Source organism: Furipterus horrens, unplaced genomic scaffold (assembly GCF_987537825.1).
Source record: "Furipterus horrens unplaced genomic scaffold, mFurHor1.1.pri manual_scaffold_12, whole genome shotgun sequence".
In the NCBI taxonomy this organism is placed as follows: domain Eukaryota; kingdom Metazoa; phylum Chordata; class Mammalia; order Chiroptera; family Furipteridae; genus Furipterus; species Furipterus horrens.
The window spans coordinates 76,970,697-76,985,162 of record NW_028327182.1 but is presented as its reverse complement, the minus strand read 5'-3'; the positions used below and the strand labels follow the sequence as shown (position 1 = coordinate 76,985,162).

Genomic DNA, 14,466 nt, shown 5'->3' with positions numbered 1-14,466 from the left:
ATTTTACAATGGCTTAGATTACCCAAACTATGGTAAACAGTGTTAGTGCTCTGCCCTGATTCCCTCCAGTCCTTTTTAATGGTATTTTTGCTTTCAATATCTAGAATCTGGGACTCTTAAAATGTATTTATACTTAAAAGTTATTTTATTTCTGTTGTATTGACATGTAATTGACCTATAGTAGTGTGTTAGTTTAAAGCATACAACATAGTGATTTGAGATATGCATATATTATGAAATGATCACCACAATAAATCTAATTAACATCCATCACCACATATAACTCAATATTACTTATCATCAAAGAAATGTAAATCAAAACCGCAATGAGATATAACCTCACAGTTGTTAGAATGGCTATTATAAAAAAGACAAGAAATAATGGGTGTTGTGAATGTGGAGAAAAGGAACCCTTTTGCTGGTGGGAATGTAATTTGGTACAGCCACTATGGGAAACAGTATGGAGGTTCTATGGAAAATTAAGAACAGATCTAGCATATGATTCACCAGTTCTGCTTCTGGGTATATATCCTAGGAAACAAATCAGTATATTTAAGAGATATCTGCCCTCCTATGTTCATTGCCAACTTTATTCACAAATAGCCAAGAGATGGAAATAAGTTAAATATCCATTGATGGATGAAGGATAAAGAACATGTGAGACACACACACACACACGCACACACACACACACACAAACCAGAATATTATTCAGCCTTAAAAATAAAGGAAATTCTGTCATTTGTGAAAACAGGAATGAATGTTGAAAATATTATGCTAAGTAAAATAAGCCAGGCACAGAAAGATAAATATTGTGTGATCTTATATGTGAAATCTAAAACAGTAAAACTCACATGCAGAAAATAGAATATTATTTTCCAGGAGATGGGGACAAGAAAAATTGGAGAAATGTTGGTTAAAGGGTACAAAGTTTCATTTATGCAGAAAGAATAAGTTTTGGAGATATACTATACAGTAATGTGACTATAGCTAACCATACTATATTGTAAACTTGAAATTTGCTAAAAGGGTTGATCTTACATGTTCTCACAACACACATAAAAAGAAAGAAAATGGTAACTGTGAGATAGATATGATAATTAACTTTATTTTGCCAATTATTTCACAATGTACATAAATCAAGTCTTATACCTTAAATATATATAATTTTTGTCCACCTTCCTCAGTAAAGATGAAAAACAGATTTTAAAAGTTCAGAATAACAATTTATGAAAGCTTTTATGTTTTTAAGTACTGTTTTTCTCTTTTCTAGTCAAAATCAGCTGTTCCAGACTTAATTCCTCTTTATCTAGAAATGCATATTGTGGTGGACAAAGTTTTGGTATGTATTTTTCTTTACTTTTACATATTTGATATTAATATATGATTATCCTAGTTAGATAGGAACTTAAAGATTCTACTCTTCTTACTTGCATGTCATAGACCAAACAGTGGAAACATTTGCAAACTGGCAAAACACATATTTGAAATTACACGAGTTCTATCAGAAGTGTTTTATTTGAAAATTTTGCATGGTCACATCTTTGGGGCATCTCTCAATCCACCGTAGTTTTTAATGGTGATGTTTGCTTTTTGTGACATTCTTTAAGCTTTTAATTTCTGTTTGTGGTTGAAGAGTAGTATGTAGTCTAGAGAATGTTTTGCCCAGTAAAATAATTATTGGCACAAAAGTGGTAGTAGTATAGTTATTTATAGGAACTGCTTACATTAATATGTCAATTTTTTAGCACTTTTTATTGGCATGCCTATTCCAATCTGTTGTTTACCTGGTCTAAATGCACCTCTATCTAGATCCCTGATTCCCACAAACAGTTTGAGGACCTCTGAACTTCAGAATCTTGGGGTGATAACTTAGTTTGCACTCAACCAGTTGTTGTTTTGTTTCCTCTATATTTCAAAGATTTCGGAAAACATGGATAAAAAAATACTTTCCAGGTTTTGTTCTTATGAAAAGCATTGGATTGTCACAACTGTGGATACCACAGAGACTATAAATTATACTCACTACCAGTTTTATTTGTAGGATTCTAGAGTTTGTCAGGAAGCCAGAGTTGAAGGTCAAAGCCAGGTGAGATTTGGAGAAGGCTATGATAATACTTGATTTATTAGAGTGTAAAGGAAAGGGCAAAGTGAACATTTAAGAGAAAATTAAGGTGCTTCCAGTAAAGATGAATAAATTTCCAAGTAATATTTTGGATTATGGAAATCATTTTGTTTAGGATTATGTTACAAATTTTGACAGTTGTTTTGAAAGCTTCCTGTCCAAATTGCCAGGGTTGCCAGCCATCTAACGCTGATTAAACATCCCTTTTCTATGTTCTCATACATATTTACGTATTCTCTAATAAACATTGAGCCAGCTATGAAAACTGTGTTACTAGATGCTGGGCTCGTAAAAAAGAGCAATCGTGATATCATCTTTATTGACTTCACAATTACAGCCTCGGGAATTCAGTGTCACGATGGAGGGAAGTGTGTGGTACTAAAAAAACACAGTTCCATAAGGGAGAAAGACAGAGAAGAATGCAATTGTAGCCTGAGGTAATAAAAAGCATGCAAGTAGCTCTTTTAAAATGTAGATTTTATTATTATTCAGGTATGGTGAGGCCAACAGATCAGAAAATTATTGCTGTTGGAAAGACATATGGGAACCTTGATTGTGGTTTCTTTGGGAAGGAATTGGCAAGGCAAGGTAAACAAGTTTAGAATTGGCTAGTCTGAATAATTTTAGTAGGTTCTGGGGTATAGGGGTTGTTTCTAGTTGTGTGTACCTGGCCCTGGGATTAGGGCAGAGGAATAATGGCTTGGAGTATAAGAATTGTAAAAGTTTGTGGTCTGGATTGGTTCATTTGGGTGGTGGGGAGAGGATGAGGCCAAGGAAGACTGTGCAAGAGTAGATAAATATGAGAGAAGGTTCTTTTCAGAAGACTGCAAGAAGTTTAGTATAATTAATGCAAAGTGTTGAAGAAAAGAAATAGAAAGAGATGAATTAAAGAATTGACTTGATATTTAGATTTTATCTGAAAGGTAATGGAATGCCATGAGAAGATTTTAATCAGAGGAGTGACATCTTCATGCTTTCATTTTAGAATCACGGTTTTTTTGAAAAAAAAAAAGTATAGTGACTGGATTGCTGGTGAGAAAACTGGAGAAGAAGGAACCATTTAAGAGATTATTTCAAAAATAAAGATGAAAGTTCACAAATTAGTATTAGGACTAGATAGAAAAGGACGATTTAAAAAGTTACTGATGAGGTTGAATTAGAAAGACTGGCAAATTGATTAATTTGTTTATTCACTTAATACATTTTTTGAGTATGATCTAGATGCCAGTTACTGTTCTGCTTATTGGGTATACAGCAGTGAACAAAATAGAAAAAGTTCTGCTCTCATGGAATATGTAGTATAATAAATGTGGGAGGTCATAAATGATAATATCATTCATTGTAGTACTGGGAATGTAAGTAGGAACAGAGTTTTGAAGAAGGATGATGAATTTAATTTGGATGTGTTTAATCTGAGGATCATGTGAAACATCAAAGGTATAGAATACTTCAGATATATGATTTATAGATGTTAGATTTGACATTGGCACTTCTATAGAACCTATGCAGATTATAACAATTATATACACGCTTACTTGTGTATGTGTAGTTTTATGTGGCAGTGTCACAAGTATAGCCTTGCATAACTATCACCACAGTCAAGACACTCAACACTACCATACCACGAGACTTATGTTCTCCTTTTACAATAACATCCATCTCTCCCTGCTTCCTACACGTACTAAACCCTTGACAATCACTAATCTGTTCTCTATGATTTCAGCAATATTGCGTGTTATCATCCAGTAGGTATTCTTTTGAGATTGTTTCATATTCAGCATAATTTTCTTGAGGTTTATCCACGCTGTTCCATATATCAAAATTTCAGTTCCTTTTATTTATTACTGAGTAGTATTCCATGGTATGAATGTGCCACAGTTTGTTTAATCAGTTAACCATTGAAAGATATGTGAGTTGTTTCTAGTTTTTGGCTTTTTATGAGTAAAAATGTTATGAACACTTATGTGTAGGTTTTTTTGGTATTAGTTTTTGTTTCTTTGGAATAAATGCCCAGGAGTACAATTGATGGATCACGTGGTAAATTTATTATTTGTATTCCAAAATACTTTCCAGAGTGGCTGTATGATTTTGCATTTCCATCATCGTGTATGAGTGATCAAATTTACATCCATTTAAAAAAAATTGTTACTGGCTTATTTTTCACTGTTCTAACCCCAAAGCAGCCTCAAACCTCTGAAGGTAGATGAAGAGTAAATCTGAGACATATTACATAACAAATTTGTATTAAATTAAAAATTAATTCTGTTTTTCAGTATGATTACTTGGGCTCTGATAGCATGATAGTGACAAATAAAGTCATCGAAATTATTGGCCTTATAAATTCAGTAAGTATTTTCCTTTTCATACTAGTTATTAAAATTCATACAAGTTTTGAAATTATAATTTCTTTTAACTTGATGTGGTATTTATGAATAATTAAGTCATACACATAAACTGAGCATGGATTTGTCAAAACATTAAATTAATTTCTTGGTCACATAAAATACCACAAAGGTTATTTTTTTCATGTATTATCTCTTTTGTTTTTAGGTATTTGCCCAACTTAAAGTTACTATTGTGCTGTCATCATTGGAGCTGTGGTCAGATAAAAATAAGATTTCTACAGTTGGTGAGGAAGATGAATTATTGCATAGATTCTTAGAATGGAAAAAATCCTATCTTACCCTACGGCCTCATGATATTGCATATCTATTCATGTAAGAATAATTTTCAGTATTCTTAGAAAACAAAAATCTGAGATAATTATGAAGCTTTATTTAGGAAATTGTTATTCATTTCTCACTATTCCAAAGGGGAGGGAAGAAGTTAAGGGGAAAAATTTTTTTTGAGAAAGCAAAACTAAAGGAGATCATCACCAATTGACTAGCCTTACAAGAATGTGAAAGGGATATCTTTAGTTGAAATGAAAGGGTGCTAATCAATAACAGGAAAACATATGAAAGTAGAAATCTCACTGTAATCTAATCTAATCTAATCTATTCTAATGCTGTAAAGATGGGATATGCTACCTACAAGAGACTCACTTCGGAAATAAGGATGCACACCAACTGAAAATGAAGGGAAAATGGAAACCAAAAGAAATCTGGGGTAACTATACTTATATCAGACAAAACTGACTTTAAGACAGACTGTAATAAGAGACAAAGAAGGTCATTATATCATGATGAAGGGATTAATTCAAATAAACAAATACCTTTTACTTCTTTTTCTTGCATACTGTGGCTGGGACTTCTAATTACTATGATGAATAACATTAGTGAGAATGGGCATCCTAGTCTTGTTCCTGATCTCAAAGGAAAAGCTTTCAATTTTTCACTTTTAAGTATGATTTCAGCTGTTGACTTGTCATATATGGCTTCTATAATGTTGAGGTATGTTCCCTCTCTACCCGCTTGGTTGAGAGTTATCATTATAAATGTTGAATTTTTCTCTAATGCTTTTACTGCATATATTGAGATGACTATATGATGTTTATCATTAATTTTGTTAATATGGATGATCATTTTGTTGTTTTTAGATGTTGAACCATCCTTGCATCCCTGAAGCAATCCCACTTGATCATGGTGTATGATTCTTTTGATGTTCTACTTAATTCAGTGGGCTAATATTTTGTTGAGGATTTTTGGAACTATGATAATCAGGAATACTTCCTATAATATTTTTTTTCATAGCATCCTTGTCTAGTCTTGGTATCAGAGTAACTCAGGCTTCATAAAATAAGTTTGGAAGTGTTCTGTCCTTTTCTTTCTTCTTCTTTTTTTTTAATAGTTTGAAAATGGTTTTTATTAATGCTTCTTTAAATGTTTGGTTGAAGGCACTTGTGATGCCTTCTGGTCCTGGGCTTTGTTTTTGGGGAGTTTTTTGATTATTCCTCCAATTTAATTGTTAGTAATTGGTCTGCTCAGATTTTCTGTTTCTTCCTGGTTCAGTTTTTGATGTTATATGTTTCCAGAAATTTATCAGTTTCTTCTAGGTTGTCCAATTTTTTGGCATATAATGTTCATAGTGTTCTTTAATGATCCTTCATATTTTTGTGGTGTCAGTTGAAATATCTTCTTTTTATTTCTAATTTTATTTAATAGGGATCTCTCTATTTTTTGATGATGCTGGCTAGAGGTTTGTAAATTATACTCATCCTTTCAGAGAACCAGCTCTTAGTTTCAGTGATTTTTTCCCGTTTTTTTTTTTTTTTTTTTTTTTTTTTTTTTAGTTTCTATTTCATTTATTTCCACTCGGATCTTTATTATATCTCTCATTTAACTTACTTTGGTTTTTGTTTGCTCTTCTTTTTCTGGTTCCTTTATTTGGAAAGTTAAATTGCTTATTTTGAATTTTTCTTGCCTTTTGAGGTCAGCTTGTATAGCTATGAACTTCCCTCTTAGAACTGCTTTTGCTTCATTCCATACGTTTTGCAAAGTTGCATTCTCATTTTCATTTGTCTCAAGGTAGTTTTGATTTTCTGTTTGATTTTTAATTTGTTCCATTGGTTGTTTAGTAGGATGTTGTTTATTTTCTATGTATTTGTGCTTTTTCTAGTTTTCTTTCTGTGGTGGAGTTCTAATTTTATGTCATTGAGGTAAAAAATGCTTGATATAATTTTAATCTTCTTGAATTTATTGAAGCTTGTTTTGTGACCTAATATATGGTCTATCCTGGAGAATGTTCCATAACACTTGAGAAGAATGTGTTTTCTGCAGTTTTGGGTGAAATGGTCTACAAATGTCTATTAAATCAATCTGGTCTAATGTGCCATTTAAAGCCATTATTTCCTTATTAATTTTTTTCTGGATGATCTATACATTGAGGTAAGTAGGGTATTAAAGTCCTCTGCTATTATTATACTACTATTAATTTCTCCCTTTATGTTCCTTAACATATGCTTTATATACTCTGGGGCTCCTATGCTGGGTGCATAGATATTTACAATTATTAAATTCTATTTTTGATTGACCCCTTATCATTATCTAGTGTCCTTCTTTGTCTCTTTTTATATTGCTTATTTTAAAGTTTATTTAGTCTGATATGAGTATTGCTAGCCCAGTTTTCATTTCTCTTTGCATGGGATGCCTCTTTACATTTCTTCACTTTCAGTCTGGTGTGTATTTTTCAATTTAAAGTGGCTCTTTTCTAGGCAGCCTATAGATGGGTATTTTTATTGTATCAATTCAACCACTCTATATATTTTGATTGGAATATTTACTCCATTTGATATTGAAAGTAATTATTGTTGGGTATGTGCTTATTGCCATTTTGTTAATTGCTTTTTTTGGTTGTTTTGTAGTTTTTCTTTGTTCTTTGTTCTTTTAACCTCTTTCCTTTCGTTTACTGGTTTTATTTAGTATTTTGTTTGGGTTTTACTCTTCTTATTTTTTGTAGGTTTTTGGTTTCATATATTCCCATCTGTATTTATATCAGTCTATTTTAACCTGATGGGCATTTGAGTTCAAATACTTTCTAAAAGCACTACTCCACGCTCCATGCTTTATGTTTTAGACATTGTATTTTATCTTTTTGTTTCGTATACTGTATTCCTTATTATTTATAGTTATAGTTCATTTTGCTACTTTGTCTTTTAACCTTCATATTTTCCTTTAAGTCATTAATTCACTGTGCTTATTGTGTATTTGCCTTTACTCATAAAAGTTTTTCTTTTCTGTATCTTTTTCATATGTGGCTATTATCTTTTCTGCATAAACAAGACCCTTTAATATTTCTTGTAAACCCAGTTTAGTGGTGGTAAATTTCTTTCTTTTTCTTTTTTGCTTGTCTGAGAAATTTTATCTCTGTTTCAACTCTGAATGATAACCTGGCTAGGTATAAATTTTTAGATTGTTAGGAAGGAAGATGGCGGAGAAGTGAGGGGAGGCTGCACTCTCAGACTCCCGAGACCCATCTGCAGTTTGGGCTAATTGCAGACAGAACATCTCAGTGAGCAGCTGGACACTGGCAGGAGTCGAGCTTTGGCACTGCTGGATTATAGAAAATCCATCTGGGAACAACCTGTTTAGTGAGGACAGTGAAAGAAGAAAACAGGATGAAACAGGATTCCTGACTGGGGTGGCTGCCCGAGCTGTGGCTGAAAGGACACAAAGGCTTTTTGGAGACCTCAGGCTTCCCCAGGGAGGAGTCAGGAGGAGAGCGGATCTCTGCCCGCTGGCAGAGACAGGACTCGACCAGGCGGCATAGGCGCTGAAAGACGGGAGACAGCGTGCTGCTGAGCAAGTGAAATCGTAATTTTTTTCTTTATATTTTTCTCTTGTGAACTGTGGAGAGGGGGGGAAAGTTTGGGGGTGAAAGTACATTCTTGAGGAGTGCAGGCGCAGAAGTGCGTGCGCCCACTCCCCACCCTCCCCTTGGGTCGCGGGGGCGTGCATAAGGAAATGCCCTCACTCACTGGCCCAGGTGCGCAGGGCTGAGAGTCCTCAGACACACCCCAACAAACATAAGATCAGTGCCCAAACGGGCGCAGGGAGGGACCTCTGGATACACAGAAGACTGTGCGCAGTCGCCCCTGGCCAGCTCCAGCGGGAGCCAGGCCCGAGTGCCAGGACAGAACGCAAAGCATCCGCTCAGACTCGGCTGGTGCCAGCCCAGGCGGGTGCAGAAACAGTGGGCTGCTGTGGCGCTGGAACAGCAGGCAGCAGCGACTCACAGACACTCACCCAGAGCGCTGTGCGGAGGCTAGCTCCCGGGCTGCCTTGAGCGAGCAGGGGCGTGTGAGTGCAAAAATACCTCGCCGACATCAATAGGCACCAATCGCTCACTTCCACTGTACACGAGTGTCTGGGGCCCAGCACTGGCAGGCAAGAGACCAACTCCTGGAGCACAGTGCAGCAGACCTGAGGATAACTCCATGGCCACCTTGGGAAACTCCCGGAGCGCTGCGTGGCAGGCCTGAGGCAAGCTCTCAGGCCACCTTACCCGCTCACAGGCATGCCTGCCAAGACACCTTGGCTAGCTCCAACAGACACCTAAGGAATGCACCGTATGGGGGCCCACTGCTGCAAGGAACAGGAAACTCTGACCCACCTCATTAGACCAGCTGTGGATACCGATAAACAAGACAACACAAAAAGGCTGAACTGACATCTCCACAAAAGAATTCAAGATAAAGTGGATAGAGTGACTCTCAATCAACTAGCCAGAAGGAAGATCCTAACAAAAAACCTCTGAAATATAACCAGACAGCATAAAAAAAATGATATAAAAGGTACCCCAAGAACATCAGGCTCAGGAGGTCAAAGAGACTGCACCACTGAAACCCCCAGATCTACCATAAAGAATCTCATACCACAAAGGTGGGAAGGCAAAGCAGACAAATCCAAATAACAAAAACAAAAAAGAAGAATCCAACATGATAAGATGCAGAAACAACCTCTCAATGAAAAGAAAAGAGGAATCCCCAGAAAGAGAGGTAGCTGGAATAGACATAGCCCAAATGTCAGACATGGAATTCAAAACAATGGTGGTGAAGAAGCTCAATATGCTCGAAAACCTCAAAAACAACTATGACAACCTCCAAGGAAGTTACCAGCAGCTCCAAGAAAATTACAGGGAACCTGCAGAGAACTACACCAGCATAAAAAAAGACATAGAAACTATCAACAAGAACCAGGAAGAAATGAAGAATGCAATCTCTGAACTGAAAAACACAGTAGAATCAGTCAAAAGCAGACTAAACGAAGCAGAGGATCATATTAGTGAGTTAGAGGATAATGTAGGAAAAAATTCTCAAACGATACAGGAAAATGAAAAAAGATTGAAAAAATATGAACAAGACGTAAGGGAATTACAGGATAGTATGATAAGAAATAATATCAGGATCATCGGAATAAGAGAGGGAGAAGAAAAGGAGCATGGAATTGAAAAACTGATAGGAGAAATAGTGACAGAAAATTTTCCAAACCTGATGAGAGAAAAAGTTATGCAAGTCCAGGAAGCACAGAGAGTTCCAATAAAGAGGAACCCACAAAAACCCACTCCAAAGCACATCATAGTTAAAATGGCAACATTCCAAGACAAAGAGAGAATCCTAAAAGCAGCAAGAGAAAAAGAGCAAATAACTTACAAGGGAGCTCCAATAAGGCTATCAACCGATTTCTTAACAGAAACATTACAAGCCAGAAGGGAATGGTCAAAAATATTTCAAGCAATGAAAAACAAAGGCCTACAACCAAGAATACTCTACCCAGCAAGGCTCTCATTCAAAATAGAAGGTGAAATAAGGAGTTTCTCAGACAAAGGAAGACTAAAAGTATACATCCCTACCAAACCAGCATTGCAAGAGATGCTAAAGGGAATATTCTAAGAAAAAGGAAGAGAAAAAACAAAAAAAGAGTAGAGGACCAGAGATACAAAGGGAAATGAATAAATACATGTCAATAATAATCTTAAATGTAAATGGATTAAATGCTCTAATTAAAAGACATAAGGTAACAGAATGGATAAGAAAACAGGACCCACATATTTGCTGTCTACAAGAGACACACCTCAAAACAAAAGATTTACATAGACTGAAAGTAAAGGGATATAAAAAAATATTCCAAGCAAATGGACCTGAAAAAAAAGCTGGGGTAGCAGTCCTCATATCAGACAAAACAGATTTCAAAGCAATGGCAATAAAAAGAGACAAAGAAGGACATTTCATAATGCTTAAAGGAACAATCCATCAAGAATATATAACACTGATAAACATACATGCACCCAACATAGGAGCACCCAAATACATAAAGCAAATACTAGAAGACCACAAGAAGGATATCAACAACAACACACTCATAGTAGGGGACTTCAACACTCCATTATCAACAATAGACAGATCATCCAAGCAAAGAAACACCAAGGATATACAGGCATTGAACAACACACTAAACCACATGGACTTAACTGATATATATAGAACTTTCCACCCCAAAGAAGCAAAATATACATTCTTTTCAAAGGCACATGGGACATTTTCAAAGATAGACCACATAATAGGACACAAAACAAGCCTCAACAAATTCAAGAAAATTGAAATCATATCAAGCATCTTTTCAGACCACAATGCCTTGAAACTAAAAATCAACCTCAGGGAAAAAAATTAAAGACACCCAAACTCACGGAGAGTGAATAACATGCTATTAAATAATGAATGGGTTAACAATGACATCAAAGAGGAAATCAAGAAATTTCTAGACACTAATGACAATGAACACACAACAGCCCCAAACCTATGGAACACAGCAAAAGCAGTCCTAAGAGGGAAGTTCATAGCAATACAGGCATATCTGAAAAGACTAGAAGAATCTCAAATAAAAAATCTAATCCTAAAACTACAAGAATTAGAACAACAACAACAAACAAAGCCTATGGCAAGAAGAAGAAAGGAAATCATCAAGATCAAAGCAGAATTAAACGACAGAAACTAAACGAACAATCCAAAAAATCAACAAAACTAGGAGCTGTTTCTTTGAAAAAATAAACAAAATCAGCAAGCCTCTAGCCAGGCTCATTAAGAAAAAAAGAGAGAAGACCCAAATAAACAAAATCAGAAATGAAAGAGGAGAAATCACGACTGATACCTCAGAAATACAAACAATTGTAAGAAATTACTACAAACAACTGTATGGCAAGAAATTTGACAACCTAGAAGAAATGAACAAATTTCTAGAAACATACAACCTTCCAAAACTGAATCAAGAAGAAGTAGAAAGTCTCAACAGACCAATAATAAAGAAGGAAATTGAAACAGTAATAAAAAATCTCCCTGCACACAAAAGCCTTGGACCGGATGGCTTCACAGGCGAATTTTACAAAACATTTAGTGAAGAACTAACTCCTATCCTCCTCAAACTATTCCAAAAAGTCCAAGAAGAGGGAAAAATCCCAAACTCTTTCTATGAAGCCAGTATTACTCTAATCCCAAAACCAGGTCAAGACACGACAAAGAAATAAAACTACAGGCCAATATCACTGATGAACATAGATGCTAAAATCCTCAATAAAATTTTGGCAAACAGGATCCAGCAATACATCAAAAAGATCATACACCATGATCAAGTGGGATTCATCCCAGGGATGCAAGGATGGTTTAATATTCACAAATCAATAAATATAATACATCACCTAAACAAAATGAAAGACAAAAATCGCATGATCATATCTATAGATGCAGAAAAAGCATTTGATAAAGTACAACACCCATTTATGATGAAAACACTCAGCAAAATGGGAATAAAGGGAGCATACCTTAACATAATTAAGGCTATATATGAAAAGCCCGAAGCCAACATCATACTCAGTGGACAAAAACTGAAAGCATTCCCCCTGAAATCAGGAACTAGACAAGCCTGTCCACTCTCCCCACTTCTATTCAACATAGTGTTGGAAGTCCTAGCCACAGCAATCAGACAAGAAAGAGAAATAAAAGGCATCCAAATTGGGAAAGAAGAAGTAAAACTATCACTATTTGCAGATGACATGATAGTATACCTAGAAAACCCTATAAACTCCATTAAATGACTACTCGATATAATAAGTGAATTTGGCAAAAGAGCAGGGTACAAAATAAATATACAGAAATCTAAGGCATTTCTGTACACCATCAACAAAATATCAGAGACAGAGGCAAAAAAGAAAATACCATTTACTATAGCAACAAGAAAAATAAAATACCTAGGAATAAACTTAACCAAAGAGATAAAAGACCTGTACACTGAAAATTATGCAACATTAAAGAAAGAAATTAAGGAAGATACAAATAAATGGAAGCAAATACCATGTTCTTGGACAGGAAGAATCAACATCATCAAAATGGCCATACTACCCAAAGCAATTTACAGATTCAATGCAATCCCTATTAAAATACCAATGACATATTTCACTGATCTAGAACAAATCCTCCAAAAATTCATATGGAACAAAAAAAGACCCTGAATAGCAAAAGCAATCTTGAAACAGAAGAACACAGCAGGAAGAATCACGATACCAGACATCAAACAATACTACAAAGCCACTGTAATCAAAACAGTCTGGTACTGGCATAAGAACAGACATATAGATCAGTGGAACAGAATAGAGAGCCCAGAAATAAACCCAGGCCTCTATGATCAACTAATATTTGATAAAGGAGGAAGGAACATAAAATGGAGTGAGAAGAGCCTCTTTAACAAATGGCATTGGGAGAACTGGACAGGGACGTGCAAAAAAATGAAACTAGACCACCAACTTACACCACACACAAGAATAAACTGAAGATGGATTAAAGACTTAAATGTAAGCCATGACACCATAAAAGTCCTAGAGGAAAACATAGGCAGGAAAATTTCATATAGCCCACGTAACAATATCTTCACAGATACATCTCCTAAGGCAAGAGAAATAAAGGAAAAAATAAACAAATGGAACTACATCAAACTAAAAAGTTTCTGCTCAGCAAAAGAAAACAACAGCAAGATGAAAAGGAAACCAACCACATGGGAAAACATATTTGCCAATGATATCACAGACAGGGGACTGATCTCCAAAATATATAAAGAGCTGATACGACTCAACATCAAGAAAACAAACAACCCAATTAAAAAATGGGCAAAGGACCTGAACAAACATTTCTCCGAAGAGGACATACAGAAGGTCCATAGGCACATGAAAAAATGCTCAACATCATTGGCCATCAGAGAGATGCAAGTAAAAACCACAATGAGATACCACTTTACACCAGTCAGAATGGCCATCATCAACAAATCAACAAACAACAAGTGCTGGCGAGGATGTGGAGAAACGGAACCCTACTGCACTGTTGGTGGGAATGCACACTAGTGCAGCCACTATGGAAAACAGTATGGAATTACCTCAAAAAACTAAAAATGGAACTGCCTTTTGAACCAGCGATTCCACTGCTAGGATTATACCCGAAAAATCCTAAAACCCTAATTCAAAAAAACCTATTCACGTCTATGTTCATAGCAGCCCTGTTTACAATAGCTAAGTGCTGGGAACAGCCTAAGTGCCCATCTGTAGATGAGTGGATCAAAGAACTGTGGTACATTAACCCAATGGAATATTATGCAGCAGAAAGAAAGAAGGAACTCCTGCCATTTGCAACAACATGGATGGAACTAGAGAGAATTATGCTTAGTGAAATAAGCCAGGCAAAGAAAGAAAAATACCATATGATATCACCTAATACAGGAAACTAAAGAACAACACAAACAAAAGAACTAAATAGAACAAAGAGTAGAATAGTAATCAGTAGGGGGGAGGGGGGAGGAAGAGAAGAGGGATAAGTAAGGGAATGGTCTAGTCAAGGAACGTGTATGAATGACTCATGGACATGGACA

At 35.6% G+C, this 14,466-nt stretch overlaps 1 protein-coding gene across 1 annotated transcript in view; it reads left to right on the top strand.

Moving 5' to 3' along the window:
* The window catches only part of ADAM32 (ADAM metallopeptidase domain 32), a 113,836-nt gene that overhangs the window by 25,626 nt on the left and 73,744 nt on the right, over positions 1–14,466 (top strand). Inside the window, exons 7-9 of the mRNA XM_090258220.1 lie at positions 1,274–1,342; positions 4,399–4,470; positions 4,676–4,842. Coding sequence (XP_090114346.1) covers positions 1,274–1,342; positions 4,399–4,470; positions 4,676–4,842 — 308 coding nt within the window. The remainder of the gene's footprint in view (positions 1–1,273; positions 1,343–4,398; positions 4,471–4,675; positions 4,843–14,466) is intronic.